Source organism: Anopheles arabiensis, chromosome 3 (assembly GCF_016920715.1).
Source record: "Anopheles arabiensis isolate DONGOLA chromosome 3, AaraD3, whole genome shotgun sequence".
Lineage (NCBI taxonomy): Eukaryota > Metazoa > Arthropoda > Insecta > Diptera > Culicidae > Anopheles > Anopheles arabiensis.
In genome coordinates, this window is record NC_053518.1 from 67,889,433 (window position 1) to 67,912,487 (window position 23,055).

The 23,055-nt window shown below is 43.1% G+C and overlaps 1 protein-coding gene across 4 annotated transcripts; it reads right to left on the minus strand.

Moving 5' to 3' along the window:
• Positions 1-706: 706 nt before the first annotated feature.
• On the minus strand, positions 707-22,518 carry LOC120903653 (high-affinity gluconate transporter ght3-like). 4 transcript variants are annotated; one of them, XM_040313211.1, is made up of 3 exons: positions 22,487-22,518; positions 2,024-2,220; positions 707-1,958 (listed from the first exon to the last, which is right to left on the minus strand). In XM_040313211.1, the coding sequence occupies exons 2-3, from the start codon at positions 2,192-2,194 to the stop codon at positions 774-776; spliced, it is 1,356 nt and encodes a 451-aa protein (XP_040169145.1). In that variant the 5' UTR covers positions 2,195-2,220; positions 22,487-22,518; the 3' UTR covers positions 707-773. The 4 variants fall into 4 exon arrangements, with proteins under 4 accessions (XP_040169145.1, XP_040169144.1, XP_040169146.1 ...); XM_040313210.1 differs by lacking the exon at positions 22,487-22,518 and adding an exon at positions 22,261-22,336; XM_040313212.1 differs by lacking the exon at positions 22,487-22,518 and adding an exon at positions 17,620-17,783.
• Between the last annotated feature and the right edge of the window lie 537 nt (positions 22,519-23,055).

Genomic DNA, 23,055 nt, shown 5'->3' on the forward strand with positions numbered 1-23,055 from the left:
AATAGGGCCAACCACCACCGACACACAACTGCACACTCAGAGCATCGCGCAACTTGATTGATCGTGATTAGTGAAGGAGGAAATAGAAACGCAACCACGTCCATGTCCACCTTATGCATTTTGCTGCGGAGCAGGAGTGTGCGTACCAAATACAGGGTGCTGAAGGGCCAGGAGAACACACGGGTCTTTGTAGCTGTGCGTGTGTACATAGCTAATGGCGAACATAACGCTAACGAAAGCGAAAAGGGTGCTGATAACGCAGAAACTGGTACTGTCAGCGAAAGTTGTTACATTACGTCGTAAGAGGTTGATAAGATCGGTTGACAATCTTGCGGTGGAGCGGGTGGAATCGAGCGAGATGCGGACTTCAATTGATTTCGCTGGACATTGGGGCTTGCCTGTTGGGCTTGATAATGGTGTTTTTGGAGAGGTTCTGAACAATTTATGGTATTTGTAATGATCTAGAAATGAAGTGTTGAGTTGATTAATTCGTCTTAAAAGGAGCTCAAATCGATGGATCAAAGAAGTATTACTTAGTGGCATTAATTCACGAGCCTTGTTGAAGGTCTTCAATCAGCAATGTTTTAAGACCACTCGCAAGAATTTCACAACATTCAAGATACAAGGTTTATCAGGTCATATGGTGATGTCAAATGAGGTCATATGGTGATGTGAGCTCGTTAAGATTATAAACAGCTATATGGAATAACAATAAATTACAAAACAGTTCAATAGTTTATTGTACAACATGGGTCCCAGTCTCCAGTCCCGTTCTAGTCGTAAAGCACCTCCACTGAGTTCTTGCTACCACCAAACACGATACCCTCGCGCTTGTAAAACTCGATCCGTGCCTGTCGTATCGACATCTTGGACGTTTCCGGCAGCTTCCGGTAAAGCACATATCCAATGCCCAGAATTGGTAGCCCGGCCACTAGCAGCGTCACTCCGTACCGATCGTACACAGCAAAGTCCCACCAGTATACGACACCAAACACGATCAGATGCAGTATCTGCTCCAGCACCTGAACAACTGCGATCGATAGCGCCTTCTTCTTTGTGTTGAACGCTTCCGAGCAGAGCACGTCCGGGATGAAGGTAAGACCGAGGGAGGCACCCACTTCACAGGCCACAAACAGTGCCATCCCGATGTCGGGCGTAATGGAGTCCGTCGCCAGGTAAACGATACCCATCGCGACCAGGACCAGCCCGGTGGAGCAGATCGATACGAGCTGGAGGGCGCGGCGCCCGAGTACATCGACCGCGAACATGGCGCCCATACCGACCACCATCCTTATCGACATCAGGATGACAATCGACAGCCGTATATCGGTGGTGGTGGTTGCGCTGCTATCCAACACCTCATCGATGACGTTCGCTTTGACCGTGTTGACGGCGTAGTTGAACGACAGCACGGACGCAACCTTGCCGAGCGCCACCAGTGCCAGTGGGCGAAGATTCCCGTCCATAAAGATGGACCGCGATGTAGTCGCATCCTCCGACAGCATGGTTTTGAATTCGGTCATTTCGTTACGAATTTCCCACGACTCGGTCGACTCGTTGCGCAGTTTCAGCATACTGCGTAGCGCTTCCGCATCGTGATTGCGTTGAAGCAGAAAGACGGGTGACTCGTAGCAGAGCATCAGGTTGAGGAAGAAAGCTAGCAGCATGTAGGTGAGCCCAATGATGCCCAGAAACTGGTGTGCGGTAAGGCTTTCCAGGTCGACCGGGTTTACGATGCCACCGATCAGCGCACCGGAGATGACGCAAAAGTTTATCGCCGCCATAATGACACCACGCAGCTCCTTGATCACTATCTCGCCGCCGTGCACTAGCACTAGTAGGTAGGCAAGACCGTGAGCCACTCCCATCAGGCTGCGGGCAAATGCGACGGCAATTAGGCTGTGCGGCACTGCGATGCTTACCGTGCAGCCCACGATCACGAAGGACATCGTTACAAACTGAACGGGAGGGAATTGAAGTCAGATCAGGATAGAGTCAGTGTACGGAGTTAGTTCTCGCTTACGTTGATCTGTTTTTTGGCGTAACGCTCGATAAGAATCCATCCTGCGAGTGATCCTACGATGGCCGCAATATGGAAGAGCATCAATGTTACAAGAACTGCCGTGTTTGAGCGACTGTAGGCCCACTCTTCATTTCGATATCCTGGATCGTACAGGGTTGCGGCATGGTACATGCCCGTCGCAAGAAGTGTAAACACTCCTAAAGATAAGGAGAAAGAATGTGTCGTTTCTGAGTGGATTCATTAAAAGAAGTGTGGGTCAATGATAATTTAAGTGATCATATTGGATGACGTTTAAGCAGCTAGATAAACTAGGAACATCAAATTTATTGCAATCCAATTATTAGTCGACATTGCAATAGAAAATGTTTTGTCTTTTCACGTGAATCGTTTCAAAATGTCTGTTAACAAATAAGTTCAATCCAATCATTCATCTCAGACGTGATCTTACAACACAAGGAAAGACTCTAAAAGTCTATATCCTTTCATTTATCATACTTCATGACAAATCCTGTTTTGTTCGAAGCATGCATTAAAATGGCAAACATTACTCAATCAAAAAATAAAGCGCGTTTAGTTAGATAGTTCCCTTAAAATCCTGACAAGTCACGCAGAGATGTACGCACAGTGTAAGAGCGAATGGAGGAATTGAATGCTGAAAGAAAATGTGTTTCTTCATCACCAAGGGATTCTAATTCAAATCGTTTCACTAATTAGTCGTAGCAATGGTAATACTTCTTAGTAGGGGAAGAAACTCTTAGTGGGAGAAGAAAGCTTAGTGTGATGTGAGTTGAATCCTACACTAGGCTGTGAGTCGGTAGGCAGCATGGAATGACAATGAGTAGAATTGCAAAAGAATGACTCGTTAGTCGGTGCAGAAAGTGAGTGCTATACAAAGCCAAAATAATGAGTTGCTAGTGAGTGCAGAGCTCGAATAATTTAAATTCCGTAAGAACGAGTCACTTGTCATGCTGACAATGAGTGTTGAATCGCCAAAGAGTGATAATGTTCTTACAAGTTTACAAAGTGAGTGATAGGAATCCTACAAGAGTAATTAATGAGCTTAAGTAGTTAATTATTTTTATGGGTCCCAAATAGTGAGTAAAAGATTCAATTCCTTGTAATCACTCTCGTACTCTGATTCAACTCATTAAAAAGAGCGGTTATTCCCATCTCTATTGCGTAGTGTGCAGATCTATCGCATGATTCATTAGACTTTCAGGCACAATATGGAGATAATGCGTACTATGTTGCGCCAATTACGGCATTTGTCTTCCCACAACAGTATCGTCCAATCATTCAATTCGGCTGCCTCGATGAATGAAATCCTCTTTAGGGAAGCGTTGAGAGAAACAAAAAATGCAATCTTATCATTGCTCACTGTAGTGCGCCCAAGTGCGCCAAGTTGGACAGCTTCCTGGGTCATAAAACACACATTAGCACGGTCGTTTGGTGTTGATACGTTTCCGCCCCCTTTGCAACACACACATACATTCAATTGCACACCCATTGCATCTAGCAGTATGCACCACAATCATCATCACTACCAACCACAACCCCGTTAGGAGTGGTGCGTTTATCTGTGAGCTCGACGATAAGCAAACGTTAATAAGCCCAAGCACGTTATCTTGATGCCACGCACCTGTCGCAATTGCGTTGCTTTGTGGTTTGTTCTTCTGATTCAATTCTACCCACTCCGTGCAGCCCATCGTAGAAGGAATGTGTGGCTATAATTGCCTATGAAAACTATTGTTAGTAAACACTATATGGACACCGTTTTTGCTGCTTTCGCCAGAAACAACTTCCCGTTCTTTTCCGAGGTTCGATATGTGCCACACACCACCACAAGATTAGTTGCGTCCCGGGAAGGCTACAAAGCGATACTAACCCTGGACGGGTTGCTGCCATTGTTTTGCTTCACTCTTCGCCCATACTACTGCTGATTGCAAAACACAAGCGTTATCATGCTCATGACGAATCATATAACTGACCAGAACAGATATGATAAGTCTCTCACTCTCCCGGTAGGGTAGGGAACAATTTGATCACCGTTTTTTTTACTTCTATTTTTATTTTTGGAACAACAGTCATACATATGTAGGTGAAGCGCTGCTTGGGCGCTAGACAGCTTGGAAGGAGTTCATTTCCGGCCCCGGCACATGATTTATCTGTTTTGGCCTGTTGATGTGTGCTGAGATGAGGCAAGTGGGTTTGTTTGGAGTGATAGGTTTGGATCACGTAGGCCACCATCACTGCAAAAAAGAGCTGAAATCAGATGTCCACAGCCCGATAAATGCAATGGTAAATATTGATCGAACGAATTGTACAACCATTTGCTTGTGGTAAGTGTTGCTCGTTTGATATTCTCGTTGGATAATAAAACATTTTGAAATAGATATTCCACTTTTCCACAAATCTTTTTGTACTGACACTTCTTTTCGTATAAACCTTTATCACCTCTACTGAAATACCTAAACAACCCCATGCTCTTCGACTAAGCACTTCAGCTTTTTGTTCCAATGTGTGCAGTTCGTTCGTTTACCCCGTTCAATGGTTGTAGTACTTGATGAATTGTACAAACAGAAGCAACATTTACACACAGACAAAGTACGTACGTCACAGCTCCCCGAAGCCCGGTGCAATCCCCAGACGTCCGCAGGGCCAGGGGAAAAGTACACAGCAAAACCGCTTCCAACGTGCCGTTGTATTCCCGTCGTCGTGTCACTTGAGCTTGGCGTTTGAGAGGTCCCCTGTCGGACAGGTTAGAATCGTAGGGTCGTGTGTCTTGCGATTTACGTGTGAGTAATGGAGCATTTATTTGTTTTGGGGCAATTTTTCTAATACACTCCAGACATTAGACACTATGTAAGCTAACGTAGTCAGGAAAAAGGTTCTGAACTTCTGATTTATTAAAAACAATTGTTAATTTTACAATTTTTGGATAACTTGAAACACTCTAAACGCAAATTACTTCTTTCGCAATCTCTGAATTGCGTGATCGAAAAAGCTTGTCCCGGGTGTATCCCACGGTAATGCAACATTGCATTCTTTCTCGGCAGTCACCAGCGCACCGGGGCAAAACATACCGGAGACACCCGACCGCTCCGCCAGACCAGAGGTTCATTCATCAAACGATAAATTCTTACCCCAGAGCCTGAACCGCGCTGTCACATGAATTTGCACGCTACGGCTGCCTCGCCGTTGCCCATTTAAATTCCAAACGCGCAGTGCACGGATCCGATCAACATCTGGCTAAGCTGCAGAATCCATTCCGGTTCCGGAATCTTACACCTCGGTCCACAGCATCCCTGCCCTTCCATTCCGCTCATTGTCTGCATTTGCACCAAGTTGGTGGCACGCCAGCAACAGCAACTACCCCCAAACAATAAAAAATGGTTGTTGTGCGAAACGGAACACATTACACCACCGCGTGCGACTTTTGCTTGCCTGGACCCGCGAACCGATAGCCTTTCAGCCCGGTGTGGCTGCTGTCATCGGTAAAGTAACTCACTGCAGGCGACTGCGGGGCTCCCGGAGGGGGAACGAGACGAGAACCCACGAAATAAACTGGCAAATAAGCGGTTTGGCAATCGGATTATCATAAATCTGTCAAATTTTAATTTATTTGCTTACATGACCGTGCTTGTCGAACCAGGGGCGCCGACACATCGACCTGTACACTTCTGCACTACGGTGGACACTCCGCCTGTGTGTGTGTGTGTGCGTGTCTTTCGAGTGACGCTTTGAGGTGGGCCAATGAAGGGTTAAGCTTTCGCGCAGTGGCAGCAAAGCCAGTACACGTTTATTATTTCCTTTGCTGGGGCCATTTTTTTGCATCTGCATAAGTTCAGTTACCTTCAGTGTGTTCTCACGTGAACTGCAGAGAGGTGGGAGGGGGGGTGGATGTTGAAAGAAAAACTGCACCACCACCCACCTGGGCGTCGTACCCAGGGAGGACGAAGAGTTATGAATTTTAATTGCACAAAGAGCGGAATAAAATAATATCGTTTAATATTCTGCAATCGAGCGGGCCGATTGTTGATTGATGGAACACCGCGCGCATGATTAATCGGCAAATGGTTTAGCTGCTGACTATGGTTCGTTTGTTTGCGGTTCTTGATCAATAAAAAAAATATCAGCCTTGATGAGCAATAAAAATGAATAATAATGTTTAAACGATGACTCCCAGGCTAATGTGGAGAAATTAGTCGTGTTTTACCATGTAAGGAAATATCGTATTGCTATTCATTGCAAATTATTGCTATGTTCTACAATGTTGAGTGATTTGCTTAGACATAAAAAAATCTACAATAAACTAAGCAAATTCAAAGACTTGTTTTGGAGCATTTGTAAAGTCCGACTAAATCACCTCTGAGAGTTGTCATCACAATTTGTTTAGGAATCAACCAACATATGCGTTAAAGAACCACATTTAATTATGACTATTGAAAGCAACACGTTTTGTGCAATCGGCATAGAACAAGCCTGTCGACGTAGCCGTACAAAGATCAAGTCCTTTCATAACTTGAAAGTGATATTTTATTAAATATAGCGACGTAAAATTTATCAAATGGTGAAAGGAGGTATTCAGCAATTCACATTGCAACATTTGTTTCTGAACATGACGTTTCTTTCACTCCTCTTTCTCTGTCTAACAAATATTGATGCGTATATTTAATTAAAAAAAAATATTATGTAGGGTAATTTACTCATTGTTGCACACTTCAGGAAACAGTCAACGTATTTCATAGATTTGAGACGCTTATTACCACAATATTCTTGTTCTATGAGTCTAGCATACATCATTACATATTTAAAAACAGTATATATATTTTATTTTAGGGATAAAAATGATGAAAAATGGCAAGAAATACAGATTTTTAAACCTATTCATAAATCCTATCCATAAAATTGTTGCACACTTACAAAAACTCCAAATTCTATTATTGCACACTTTGTATCCAATTATTGCAAACTTTCCAATTCATTGAAACCGACGAAAAAGAGCCCTGACATGGATTTTTTTTCGCTATCGAATAGTGTTTAGGACAATGCGAAACGCTGTTACCTACACTACACGTTTGTCCTTGGTTCAAGTCGGAATTCCACAAAAATAAATAGCGAACTTGCACCTGCTTCCGCACGTTAATGGTAAACAAAATAACTGTCAAAATGATAGCACGATGAAAACAGGAGTCTTTGGTCTGTGCAATAAATAGGGTCGAAGTACTCTATTTGCTCCAATCATTAAACTGTGGATTAAAATGTGTGTGTTTCACAAATTTTTGATTTCAATTAAAATATAAAGTTTAAATGGTTCACAGAGCAAAATCAACCTTATTTTGTGAGGCACAATCCTTACCGGATTAGCGGATCGGTAATAATTGGGTGGTGTGCAACAATTGTCAAATTACCCTTATTCATTTTGCTTTTCATATTATTTGTTCTTTACTCTTCAATGTTAAGTGTTTGCTGTTTTTATTATGGTTATTAGTCTTTTTAGTTCATGCTTCTTCAATGTTTTTTTTTTGTTCTTCATTGTTTTCTCTTCCGTTCAAAATCTTTTAACTATGACTCGTGATATACTCTAGTCTACGAGTCTAGATTTATTATAGGATTTATAGGTTTATTTGTAATCAGCTTACAGGGTTTCCCACGATTTATTGGTCAGTTCCCATGATTTTTTGGTGCGTTCTCACGATTTTTTGGTCGTATCCCATAGATTTTTGGTTCGTTCCCATAATTTATTGGTATTTTCCGATTGGATATCAATACAATTGCACCAAAAATTCTGGGAAACGACCAAAAAATCGTGGGAACGCACCAAAAAAATATGGGAACCCACCAAAAATTGATGGGAACCAACCAATAAATCGTGGGAAACCCTGTAACTCGAACGGATAGTCGAACAGAAAGTAACATGGAAATTTGACTGAGAAAATTAGACTTTTTACATTGATTGGTGCATGTTTGATTGTCAAAAAGCTTCTAAAAACCGATCCAAGGTTAATTGATTCGAAATGGTTGGCACGATTTCGATATTTTTCCGTACGACTCCAAGCCTTCTGTTCCATTCAACAGCTGTTAGAGTGATGTGATCAGGCGGATGTTAAGTGATTTATTTGATGTAAAGCTATTTGAGACAAGCATTGTTTACTAATAAATAATGAATACACATATTGTCAAACATATTCGGTGTGAAGTCTGAAAGTCTTTTGATCTATCCGATCAACTTGGATGTGACAAATAGGAAGAATGAAGTCTGAAAAATACAATATAAAAGAAATCTAAAACCACTCATTTTATGATGGAACCGATTCTACGAATGCTTTCTTCCTGGCATATAATTCATTACTACATTGTATGCTACATGCAAAGATAATGCTTCCAATTCATCCTCAATATCTCTTCGACTCGACTGACTCATGTTCACCGACTCAAAAACTGATCTAAATTAATTCGAACAATGTTTATGGCACAGGTATTCCAGCGTATTAGTCCCGTAATCTAGACCACAGGCGAATATCTTGGTCATTTGTACCCTCTATCTAGTAATGGGAGTTCTGCCCGGTGTAATCCACAAAAAATCCATTATAATTTATCTATCATGGTGTGTTGGTTCTTTGTTTTGCCATTCTTGATTTTCCATTTTCTACCATCCAACTATCAGTTTCGCTCGCCACATGCAGTCGCGTTCTGCGATCGGCTTGCGGCGATGTTCCGGCAGGAGAATTAATTATAATGCAAATTGGTATCGTTAAAGTTATGGGTTTTGCGTTTGCTGCGGAACCCGTTGCCGGGCTAGGGACAGTGTTGTCTATTAAATTATAACTGTTTAGCATTTTAAGAGTCATCTCCGCTCAACTTTATCACACACCGTACGCCCACGAGGTTTGAGGTTTATCAATGGCAACATTCATTTACATAAAGGTGAAGAATTTATCTGTTCTAAGTCAGGAGGGATTTTCCCAAAAGCTTAGCTTGCCAAATAAATTTCCAAACGCTCTAGCACTGCACAGCAACACCATGTAAAACTGTTGCATTGCGATTTGCAACAAATGCTTGATCGATTATTGTAGCGCTGTCAAAGTTTGGTTGGCCCTAGGGGTTCCAGTAGGAGGAGGGCTTTGCACACACTCGTTGCACGTGAGAATTTCATTAAAATTCGCTTAGTGCTGGCCGCTTCACCTCCATTCTACCATTCTTGCTACAACCCCTTTTCTGGCACTCACCCTGGGGCATGTGGAATTAATATCGCCTCCATGCAGCGTCCAAGCGCTGAACAGAGGAACGAAAACACACTCGCTCAAAAATCGACTGGCGCTGGTGGTCCAAACAGCAAGAACTGGTTCCTGCATCTTCGCAAAGCAAGGCGAGAACACGCCGAAGAATGGCTTAAACAGCTGAAACCCTGAACTCAGCACAGAACCTGTCGGCATGTTTCCAAAAAATCTCCCTCGAGAGAAGGTGTTCCTGCCTTCCGGCTTGCGTTCTGGCCCCCTACTCCGTGTGCATGTGTCCTCCCCTCCTTTGGACATTGATCCACGTGAATACCATTAAGGGTTTTGCTAGCAGTTTGCAACCATCCAGCTCTTTCTTTCCGTCTGGTCGTCACATCAGCAGCAGCAGAACCTGCACGAAAGAACCTGCGGCAAAAGATGTTCTGAAGCTGAAGCGCCCCACTACAGCAAACCTGTCCACGGTGGAGAAGGTTGCACGAAATTGAGCCCAAAAATGGTTGGAAGATAAAAATATCACCCATCAGCACCGTTCGCATCGTCGTTGTGGTCGTCGTCTTCTTGAAGTGCTGAACCTTTTACGCCAAAACCAGCAAAAAAAACAGGCACACACACACACAGAGTTCTAGAACCAATGTTCGTGGAAGGAAAGTGTTGGAAAGAATGGTTCGCGGCCGGCTCTGGGGCTTCTCGGTCCGAAATGAAGTAATGTTGTTTCGGCGGTTCGTTCGTTTTGCTCATTTTGTTTAACGAGGAAGAATTTTAAAGCTCCTCCCCTCCCCCCTTCCTACCGAACCAGAAACACAACAGCCTAAAATGTACGAGCCGTGGGGTTGTCGGTTGGGGAATGAGAAAAGAACCGAACCGAAAGCATTAGAGCCCGCGGAGCGATCTCTTCTAGCGTCAACAGCAACAGCAAGAGCGCACCCGGAACATGAAATCATTAGCATTTGCGAGAATCATATATTTTATTCACGCATCATCGCAATCCGACGCCAAACTCCCCAACGTGCAAACCTATGCGTCTATGTTTGTATGTGTTCACCTGCTCCGTTTTAGTGTATTGGTTTTTATGGCACAGCATTATATGATTCTTTAGTTCGCTTCAGCTTCAAGGTGATTCCCTGGTTTGCGATGGGGAAAGCACCCCCGGGGCTGAGAGGGCTGATCGTACAGGGCTGGGTGATACATTAACTGTTTTTTTTTGGCTCGAGAAAAAGCCGGACACACTTGTATGTGTACTGCGTGTGCCAGTTGTTGTCTTTTTTTACGAACGATAAACACGATGACACTGGTCATCTTAATCAGGGTATTAATTTGACATGTTGAGTCATTAGGGGTTTTTTTCATTTTGTTTCTTACAGCACTTCTCATGCCTTATAAAGGGGGTTTAATGAGTCGTTTTTTATTTGAAGCAAATTTCAATGTTCTACGATCCGAGAGAGGTTGTTTAGGTGTTTAGATTCTAGAAAAGGAATGTGATGACAATAGTTAAAAGCTATCGTTCTGCCTTTAATAGATAAGGGTCGAGGACTAAGATCAGAATAAAAGAGCAGGTGAATTAAAGTGGAGTTCTTATGCAGTGAATGTGTCTGTTTCAAACTTATGAGTAATACCTTAGATATGCAAAATACGTAGATTTAAAATCTTACATTGTAAATGTTTCTAGCATGAGATTGAGTTTACTTTAGAAAGTTTTTATTACTTAAATTGGTTTGACGAAAGTTCCACTTGACTTGAATTGACGAATTATTGATAAAAAAAATCTTTTTGGAGTTCAGTTTCTCACATCCTACCAAGTCGAAACCTGACAAATTATTTATAACCTTATCTGATTAGTATAATCTCATCTGGTCTTGTCTGAGGCTCTATCAACGTATCGACAACATCATCATATCGTGTCTACTAAGACCAAATCTTGTGTTATGATCATTCGTGAATATAACAGGTCCATAATCCTGTTAAGACACTTTTTTTCGAACCTAATTTCGTTTAAGTGATGCTTGAAGACTGTGCAAGAATAATAATATGTTGTTGTAACACTGCAAAAGCATAAGACGCTAGTTAAATCGCAAATAAGTTCAGTAAACTTATATATAAACAATATAGTGTAATTCTAAAATGAAAACAGATTTGCAAAGCTGTTTGCTAATATTTCTTCTTGCTAGAGATAAAGTAGAGTAGTGGCGGCTTTGGCAATGCTGCAGCAAGAAATAGTTTCAATAGCTCCAGAAGGCCCCCATCTCTTTAATAGTCTGCGATTTCCAGAACTAGCAGGAGTTCGGTAATGCGTATCTGTATTCTTAGGTTATTATGCTATCTACATTTTCCACATCGTTGATAACAACGATAATGAGATAGATTTAGTCGTCCTTAAGTGTGCGCTACTTTTGTAAAAAGTATATCTATAATAGAGCAATTTGTACATATCTACCCTAGTAAATAGAACATATTCTGTACACGTGAATAAAGACATTTTCATAAAAAAATACTATTGATTTTTTATGTAATATACAATGTACCAAACTAAGATTTATCGTAAGTAGGTGCAATTCCATGAAGCTAGAATTGTGTAATGCAATCAAAACAGCTTGGACACTTCGTAAGAGCAAGAAAGGAGAAAACTTTTAACCATAACTACATCTAACTATAGCTATAACAGTCTAAACACGAACATTACAACGAAGCTGATAATTTTTGAATGGCATTATTCATCAAAAACAATCATCACAATTTCTACATCAGACACACTGCTACAATCACACTAAGTTTTCGCAATAACAATATTTCTGACATGTTGAAATTCAATAAATCATACTGTAAGGTTGCAAAATTCTTTCTCGAATAGCCTACTATCAGTGTGCTAAACCGGAACAACACGTGCATCATACCCTCCACTTGCCAGATGATTACAAACTAAACAAACAAACCAAAGCCCCCGCGAGCGAACGTTGATTTAATTATCAATAAAATACGCACCATCTCTCACAAACACACAGCACGCATACACAGACATCCATCATCCAACCGCATCAAAACACATTGCTCGGATGCTGCCTGAATCGACCCAAGAAGACGTCAGTCGGCGGCGGTTGAAGGTCACCCTCAAGAAAATCATCCCAAATCATTCACTCCGGGGACTGCTGCTCCCCGTTGTACGTTGCGAAATTCCAACCACCACCTTCAACCCGCACGAACATCGTCATCATCATCATCATCATCGTGAAAAATCCAGCCCAAACACTGTAACCCCCTCATAGCCCCCATCACCATCATCTTCACCTCACCTCCAGCAGCAATATTCCATTCTTCGCGCTTATCAACCATGCACGATCGCATAATCCATCACGGCTTCAGCCAGTCAGCTCAGCACACGCTTGTATTTGGAACCGATTTTGGAAGAACCTGTGCCGGAAGAGGATGGGGAGGGGAAGATCTCACTTTGCTAATTCCTTTTTTTGAAATTCTAACCCTCATACGGCTTAATTCTTCCACCTGGCTACTTCACTCTCCACTCCACCCCGGCGACGGTTAATTTCGCGGAATGAGTTGCAACTATTTTGGCCAGCGTAAGACATGAAGCAGTCGGTGCGCCTTCTCCCCACAACGCAGAAAGCTTCTACACCCATCCACAATGGCCATATTCTTGCCGAACCAAGCCCAGGGTGCTCGAAATAGGCTCACAAGTGCTCCGCCTCGACCGACCAAACCTCGGGACGCAATGCGAGAAGGTCAAAACTCGGGCGCGCATGCGAGTATGAAATTTCAAACAGTGAATAAAAGTAAATTGCACACCGAGGGGATTACCGAGCCGAACGCCATAACAACATCAGCAAATATAAAAAAACTGCCTTCTCCAGTGATCTACTCACCTAATTTATGTTTCATGATTTTTTGTTGTTGCTGCTGCTGCTACACTACCCCGGGTTGCCCCCTTTTTTTCGTACACCATTATTGTATGTGGTTCTAAACAGCAACACACAAAAAAACCTGGCGAGAAACTCAATAATGATGCGAGAATAATATACGAAGCAGCAGCAAAATATGACCAGCAGTCGGAGGGGCAGGCAGCGGGGACTTTGGCGGTGGTGGCGGCAGCAATCAGTTTCATTTTTATTTTGTTCCCCAAACAATGAATGAAAGCGATTTAGAATGCTTCTAGAAAAATGGGATGTTGGAATTTTTGCTGCTCTTTTGCGCTTTTTGGTGGTTCATTCAGAAATGAAGTAATAACAAACAACACTGTTGCCACACATACACACAGAGAGGCAAACCAAACCGCTCCTCACACACGCTACGTGAAAAATAGCGAACAAAATTACCATTAAAATCGAAATGCGGTAACTTGCACTTTTACGCCGTCTAGGCCCGGGTTTTGAAGTCACGAAAACACTTCCTATAAGTTCCGTCAACCGTGAAATACATCGGCATGCACAAAAAAAAACTTCGTAACTATCTCCGATGGTTCGCCGTCTTTCGTCAGCAAGCGAACAAAAAATAAATGATAATCAACAACCACAGCAGCGGTAGCAGCAGCAGTAGGAAAGAAAAACACAACTATTCCGTCTGGTGTTAAAAGTGACTTAAACGGTACATTAGAGCAGTGAGCGCGCGATCGCGCACGCGGGGTTTCTGTATGTTTGTATTTTGTTGCTGTTGCTGTGTCGCGCTTGGTACGGTGGTTATGCTGCTACCGACGCAGTTGTGCAAGAATTTTCTCTTACGTCACCACGTGCAGGCGCACAACATTATGGATTTGATCGGAATGAAAGATTGATGAAGGGAAATAGGCGCATTACCGAGCGCGCGCGCACGCCGGGCGAAAGCGAAAATCCGCAACAGTGCACGGTTTGCTATTTGTTTTTTTTGCTGTTAAATCTTTTGCACTACTGCAGTCTGGCTTAATGCATTTCCATTATGAGTCACCTCTGTTTTTCCATTTGCGTTTTACTCTTTACCTGCTTTATTAAAGTTAAAAATGAATTTTAAATGTATTACTACAAAAGATTACAACCGTTAAGGTGCTTCCAGGTGCTTTGACATTCATCCAGAAGCTTTGACACGACAACCGAGTTCAGGGGCTTAAAAAATTTACATAATTAAATGATTCAAACATTTTTTAGGCTTTCACTGATTGTTTACCACAACTGCGTTTGGAGAAATAGTATTGTACATTTTTCAATCTTAATTCGATACACATTCTTCAACCCCGTATCAAGAAAATCGTTGATAATCGCTTAAATTGATTTTTAACTCTTTGGGAATAGGTAGGCTTGAAACAAAGATTCAATCGATGTCCAACAAAGAATTATTGATAGTCCTTAGCTTTAAAATTGGGGTTCTACATATATTTCAAAGCCGGTCTTGTGGTACAGTTGTCAACTCGTACGACTTAACAACATTCACGTCATGGATTCAAGTCCCAATCCTACCGTGCCCCCATTAGTAGTATTATGGTAACAATAAGTCAATGAAAGCCAAGTTCACTTCAGATCACAAAGAATCTCAAGATATTGTAATTAAAAGGAACGACTCCTAAATACACGAAAATACGATGAGATCTGGAAAAATCTGGAAATAACTTCTAGATTATTTTTGTGCTTGTTTCATGCAATTCTCACAAATAGATAAAAACAAATTCGTTCGATAATATCAAACTATAAGCGGCTGCAATAAAAATCATGTCGAAAGTCTTGCAGAAGCATCGTACAGCTTTCGAACCCTTTGAACCACAAATATGCCCGAATAATTGAAGCATTACTCATCGCTTCTTCCCGCTTTAAACATCACACTAATGTAGTCATAAGTAAGAAACAAATCCTTCTTCTCTCTTTCTTCCATTCAACACTTCAATCACTGCCCCATCAAGCAGCAGCAGAACATCCCAACAACGACGGTGTTGTTGTCACAAAATTAATATTCATTGAAAGCATTTCCCTTTCGTGATGCACATTTGCGTTTCGTTTGCGCCATACGCCATCTCCCCTTCTCTCGTAGTAGTGCCTACATACGTATGCTAGCCGCAAACTTCAGCTCAGGAAGGGCTCATACGAAACATGTGTTAAACATGCCTATGAATGAGTGGCATTGTGTGAGAAGAGGTAAATTTATTCATAAAGCAACCAAGATAAAGCAGAATTATCGATAAAACGCCATACGGGGCGGCGTTTTTTGGGTGATAGGGTGGGATGGGACGACGGTGGTCTTCACAACCTTTCTTCCAACCGTTCTGGTGCATTTGCATTTTTCGTCCGAACGTTTTGCATTCTTTGCCGCTGTTACTTACTGGTTTCTTTCTCACTTTTAGTCGTGTAACCATTAAAACCATCTTCCGTGCCCGAGACTGTTTCGATCGACCCGCACTGCAGTGAGTGCTGTTGCATATTGATGCGTCTACTTTCCTCTGTCCTCCTACGGCTCCTGCACTCGGCAATATGCATCCTGTCCACATGCAAACGCTACCTCTCTCTCTCTCTCTCGTTACTTCATTATTTTGGGTGGCATTTAGTAGCGAAAAAACGCAACACCAACCCACCAACCAACCAACCAACCATCAATTGGCGCTATTTATTCTACGTTCGACAGCTTCATATTTGCCCCGCGGTTACATGAAATCGGCCGCTAGCCGGACGCACACAACCGCGCGTTGATTTATTGCAAACCATTTCGAAGCCTCCGATCAACGCGACAGCAGGCAGGCTGCAGGGTAAAGGCAGCAGGCATGTGTGCAAATCGCGGTGCAAATTGATTGCTCAAAAATCTCAAAACGATCGAGCAAGCGGTTTCGGTTGCGAACGGTTTTGTTCAATCGCGGCACTGTTCACGCAGTAGCGGACGACGATCGTCGTCCACTTTTACACAACAACAATGTTGCAGACGGTCATTTTTTGGTTCGCAAAACGTGCGAAACTTTAACATATTTTTATGAGGCCTGCAGACCGACCGACAAACGAAACAGTTGCCCGCATGATGTATTGATCAACAATCGATCAAATCGGGGTTGGCTGTCGCTTGGGGGATGGCAGGGTGTGTGCGGTCGAATGGCCCGTGAAGAAGTGTTGAGAGATCAGGGTAACAGGCTTACGATCAGGATAACATCGATGGTCTTTCTGTACGGACAGGTAATTTTATAATACAAGCGATATGACCTATTCACAGTATAAAATATTATGCACAGACGAGGTATATTATGCTGAATGAAGGTGAATATCTTAGCAGTGCCTTTCTTGCATCTTGTTTTTTAATGAGTCTCATAGCCACGTCATCCTAGAATGTACCTTAAGATGTTCAATGTTGTAAGCAGGTCTTGATAGTCAGTTCACATCACATAAACACATTTATTATAATACTTTGAATTACTGCAACTTCAATGGTCTTTATCTCATACATGGACCGGAAGGATCATGCAGAAATTGCTAGTATCACCTTATTTCAATGTTATATCTTCAATATAATATCTTCAACTAGAGTTTTCTTTGTCCAGTATTTCAATAGTACTACCTGTTTAAGGTGCCCAGGATCCAGGACACTATAGTGTATTATTCTTTCTAAAATGTTTAAGCAACTTATAAGTCCAAGGAATTTAAGATCTTCAGAAAATCGCTTGTTTTACTAACTACGTCTGCTAATTCAACTCGTTCAAAAAAAACATTGATCTCATCAAACCAGGAATTATAGATGAACAAAAATAGATTCAGACAAAGCTTGTCTTAAATCTACTGGAAATAAGATCTGAGGACCACGGCATTTTACTTACTACGTCTACTGATCAAATAACTACTGATATGCTACTCATCAGTTCAGGGTTTTTAGATCTTCACAAGTAGATCATCTGGGAAGAAGATAATCTAAGAATCGCAATAACTGCATGTTGACTAAACCTCATACTTCAAATGTCTAAAATGTAAATGCTACTTTTCAAGCTACGGATTTGAAGTGACCTTGGAAGAAGCACTTCTGAGTACTGTGGAATCTATTACTAGCTATGGAAGTGAAAAGTTTACGTGCTACTCATCGCTTCAGGGATTTTCGATCATAACATCATCAATCAAGATCAATCATGATATTCAGATGTTTCAAATAATCCAACACGAATTTGTTCATGAAATTCCCAGAAACATTGCCCTTATCAACTTCTTGTTGAATGGACTTTACGTAGCTGTTGTTCACTAAAATTTGTGTAACTCTTGGTTAACTAGATCTCCGTACCACCTCATTTTGCCTGACTATTGCCATCGATACGACGACACGAGGAAGTCAGCGGGCAACAACAAAATAATTGATTCGATTACCGCAAGTAAGTGTGAATAAATCAGATGCAAATTGCCACTAATTCTGTGAAATCAAGCGCAAGCTACTCACCACACCACACCGTTCGCAACGCATCGACAAGCTGGCTGTAGCGTCCTCCACAACCCCGTCCCCGCACAGACCTGCGCAAAAGGAAAGGGGAAGAATGTCACCAGATTGTGGCAAGATTTATGATCACCGACACACTGGGAAGAGCGGAACGCTGGCTCGCTGTGTGTACTACACCTTTGCCCATCCAGAGTTGCACACTTTGCACAACGCCTACGGTATATCAGGACCCTGCTACATGCACTTCTGCGAGTGAGTGAGTAAGACGTTGGAGCATTGCAAGTACGACAATCGCTGGGGCATATTGTTCCAGAACTCGTGAGCACGCCGAGGTCGCAAATAGCAAACAAGAGGCCAGAGGAAGGACGGAACACCATAAACAAACGGAGAACTGACACTGCACCACCATCACCCGGGACGCCGGGTTCTATCTAGCCTGCTCTTCTGCTCTCAATCTCAATTCTCCGAGTCCCGCCCTGGCCGTGGTTTCCCTTTCGCGTGGTACGCTAATTAACGATGCCATTTGCGGGGCTATGAATCACTAACGAGAACCGGTTCGGGTCATTGTGGTACTGTCAGGCCACCAGAGACACTCCTCACCGGGAGGTTAAATCAATCCCGGCGCTGATGCTGGCTCGAGCAATGTAACAGAGCACACCAGTCGGTTTGCGACGGAATGGGCAGTTTTTCATCTTCCCGCAAAACTGTGCTGTTATCTGTAGTTGGAGAGAAAATTGTGTTCCTGTGCCTGCTGATGGCTGTTCCCGTCCCCATCTTGGTAATCTTTCTAGTACCTTCCAAGATTGAGCGTACGGCTTGATGAGCGGCGACTGCGACTCTGGCGGGCTAATCCCAGAATTAATTATCTTGTACTTACAGCGAGCTAAATGTGTGTGCGTGGTCAATCGTTCTGTCCAGCCAGTGTGAGTGCGTTTTGTCATTAATTTTAATTTAAATTGTTTAACGTTTATAAGATAAACTTGCAATTAATTTTACAACACGCCTTGGACCAGGACTGCTTAAACTATTCATGGATTACACTCGAGCATACCAGTTCTTGGATTTTGTTTCATAAAACTTCAACGAAAAGATATGCAACGGTACACCATCAACCTGCAACTCAACACTATTTGCTCTCCCCCAGCACCTGACTGGCAAAGGCCTTGGATAGGACATAATCGAGGCCTATTACAAAATCATTACCCCGCTTTGCGTATATTACACGATGCGTCTTCACGTTTGCTTTTGTCGTCACACACGCTCACATTCGGCAGCATAACCTCGCGCATAACGAAGGGACGCCATTACACAGCGTGCGTACTCTACAAACAGTTCGATTCAATAAAGCGCTCCACTGCCCCAGCGCCAATGAACCAAACCGACCGTACTACGTAAGGGATCTTGAAAGAACCTAGCCCCTCCGCGATCGCGCCAGACAGACGTTAACATGTTTCGTGATGCGTTTTATGGCGTTAGCTTGTTAGCGAGCAGTACGTGCGACTGTGGCGACACTTGGCCGCATGGCCACACTGGCAGCATTCATAATTTAACCATCATCAACAGACCACCCCTCCGTCCTATCAGTTACGAGCCCGAGTTTGATGGATTTTACAATGCCGAGTAGGGGTGGTAGATCGTTCCGATCATGCAGCTTTTCGTTGCACGATCGAAATAATCATGCACAGCGACGACTCCATCACTCCACCAATTCGGAGTGTAATCGGAGATTTTTTGGACAAAGCTAATGAGCGATCGTAAATTGTGTCTACGGTTTTTCGGGGAGAAGCAACATATTTTAACGAGCTGTTTTTACGAGAAACGCGTGCGCCGCTAAAACCCGTAACGGTTGTCGGGATAATGTTTTCCGTTTTGGTCGGGGCGGAGAGCGTTTGAACGATCTGGTGTGAAACGGGTTTGAATTATGATCAATTCTTCAACCTCTGCTGGTTATTGTATCCTTAATTATGTTTCTGTGTTGTGCAAGGGGAAAACATTTACGTTTTGGTTGAGCAACAGTTTTGACCGTATCAAATCGCTTTTTTGGCATTTTAAGGGTCGGTATGATAGTTTTATTGTTTTGTTTGAAGTATGCTGAAGTTGCTATGTCTTAAGTGCAACAAATGGCGGCTTTGTTCAGCCTATGTACATCTGAGCATCATTGAATATGCCATACAGACTTCTCTTATACAAACTTATTTTTTCAAATAAACTATCATAAAGCATCGAATCCAAAACGGAGACGTAATCGGAGCAATGACTGATAAATCAATCTAGACTGAAACTTAGCAAGATACATAGTGAGAATTGATCTAACAAATATCAGACCTGACACAAGTATTGCGAAAAAGAAAGGAAACATGAACGGAGAGACTATTCTCATAGTGTGAAATAGCAAGATGGTGGCTCGAGATTAGAGGCAGGGAAGGAGATTGGAACTATTACCAGATGTCGACAAAATAACGACATTGGCATACATATAAAAATAGGAAGACAATGATAGATATCTGAACAGGAACTGAGTGAAAAGCTAGTAGTTTCGATTAAGAACTGAGGATCACATTTCAGTTGATTGTAGATAAAAATGATCGAACTTCATAATTAAACTAATGTACTATTATTAATCTAGCCCGGTACTGATAGTCAGGATCTTGTAGTTAATAACATGTGTGTGTGTGTAGGAAACATAAAATAGAAGACGAAAGCAGAGTTCAGGAGTTTTGAGACAACCTTTCATAATCTAAGGATAGAACTAAGAAGAAATTTTCAACTGCGAAGTTTACGCAAGAAAACTATGGATCGATTACCACAATCGGTCATGATATTCAAACAAAAAACATGTCCTCTATTATAGTCCCTCTTCAAGCCATACTGAACGCCATATTGTCTGCAATCATTGTTATCCTTTTATTACCTGCAAAAAAGCAGCACAATTTTAGACTGTTATAAAAACAATATTTCAATAGAATGCATGATTGCATACACCTCAACCAATTTCAAATGGTTCGTTTAAGCACTTGTTGATGCTGATGGAAAAGCAAGTACAGCAAAAAAGGAAGACACCGTGTAGCAACACACAAAGCGAACAGCTATTTCGGGAGAGAATCTAATTAGGCGAACATGGTTTGCAATACCAAAAAACGAAACACCTCAAGTACCTAAACGTTTATTTCCGCCGGCGCTTCAGACGTGCGAATAGAGAACGTGCAATGTGCGGGGGCACGAAAAGAACGACTAGGATTTGTGTGTTTGTGTGTGTGTACAACAATAAAACCTGATACCATAAATCATTCGCCATTATGGCAGTTTGAATAGCCGCTCCGGTAAGACCTAGACGCGCACAGCAACTGTGGCGGAAGGAGAAGAACCGGGCTCGCTGGATGTGTTGTGGAGCTGGGAGCGAAAAAAATGAATTACAAAAAACCAATGTTCAAACTACCCCGCAGGTGAAACTGTGGTAGGCACAAGAATAGAACACGGCTCGGGAACACAGCTTTTGCAAAGAGAGGGGAAGCGGCTTGACGCGCGAAGATGTGGGCCATGAAATGATGAGGAACTCATTCAGCAGACATGCGATTTCCTCATTTTATCACCACCTAATTGAATAGTCACGATACAGTCGGTGCCTCCGGCTAGAACCGACCTCCCCTGCGCCTTGTACGGTAAAGCACGCCGACTAGCTGCTGCTGATGGAGGAAATATGATGGCTTACGATCTGGGATTATATTAAAAAAAAGCGATCCCTCCCTAAAGGCGGTTGCGTATTGTGAGTGATCAGTATATCTGCAATAATAATAATGAAGTTATGTGACTGTACTCGTTGAATCATCATTAGCAGGCTGATTGTGCGTAATCTTGAGTTCAGTATCGCTAGATCGTGTATCCAGGTGCAGCGGAGTGAGGGACACAACAAAACCCCTGAAGTATTGCAATTTACAATGCTCTTTAATCTGATTTCGTTGGCAAAATATGAACCGGATGAGCTAACGTTACAATCTGGCCCCAAAACTGATCGACTGATCCTGTGCCGGCTTAATTTCTGGCCGATTTATCATTGGGGCCCTAACCCAGCGACGTAACAATCGTAATCGATTCAATCGAATCTTCGAAGACCCCATCACATCCAAACCTTTCGCAACCATGTCCCGCTCACCTTAAGCTCCAGTAATTGTGGGCCTGCATCTTCGGTTCCCCCCATAATACATCCCCTAATATTTTGTGCGAGGATGCTATCTCGCTATCCACCATTACCATGACCTTCAACTTAGCCCGCAACGTTTCGGAGCTGAGCCAAACAAGAACCACAAGAACAGCGCACCCGGGTCGGTAAGCTCAGGATAGAGCACTCCCCAAAGCAGACCTCTCCGGACAACGAGGAATGGTGGATGAAGGAAGCAACAAACAAAAACCGCACCAGAAACATATCTCTGCCAAAAAGCAAGCCTGCTCCACCAGCCTCAGAGAAGCTTTAAGGGGGAAGAGTTTGCGATCGACGCGCCGGTTCGGTCTGGGTTTGGGGCGATTGTTGTTGGTCTTCTTCGAAACAATTATCTTCATCTTGGCCGAAACTTGGCGAGGCACCTCTTGGACCTGGTGTACACAGCCTCCGGTTGCAGATGGAACCGGTTCTGTGGCTTTTGTAATCACCTTCTCCGGGAGGGCTCTTCGCGAGGTACACGTCAGGTTTGGTTCTGGTGTCGGGGATGGTGTGCTTCCTGGTTCTGCCGAAAGCCAGTGTGTTTGTTTGAAGTAGCAATCGAGAGGGTTGTTCTGGCCCTTTTCCAGTCTCGATGGTCCAGACACTCTTGCACGAAACGTTCCTGCACTTGCGGTGCACAACCACCGAGCGGGTGTTGGTATCATTCAAACTCACACTGCGCACTCGCGACACACTGTACATACAGTCGATGACAGCAGCAAATCTTAACTGCAACAAACAACAGACGTAGAGCTCACTCACAGCAGATCGTAAAGCAGATGCTACGAGACGGATCTTGAAAAGCATCCACCGAGAGGCTCCAGTGTGCAGTAAACCTCAACCCACAAAGTCCGTCGCCGCTCCTCAACAGCCGCTCTCTTGACGGTGTGTGTGTGTGTGTATGGAATAAATTTATGAAATGATACTGCGGCTGTGGCGATAAATAATGAACGATATTTATTCCAAACCAGCCGGTGTCGGTGTTCTGCGCCACGGACCTGCTACTTGCTTCATCTCCCCTCCCATCGAGCGACACCGGTTGGCATATTGGACCCCAGGCTCCGGTTCGGCCAAATGCGGAAGAGTGTGTTAAGGTCAATCGTGTACCGTGGAGCGGACAGGGGGATAGGAGAACAAAAACACACGCGCACACTTGGCGGAGAGCCGTCCATTGAAGTGAGCGTGAAGCGTGCGGTGCCAGGGCCTGTGAAATCACGGAAATCCCATGCGCTACGCTACTGGAC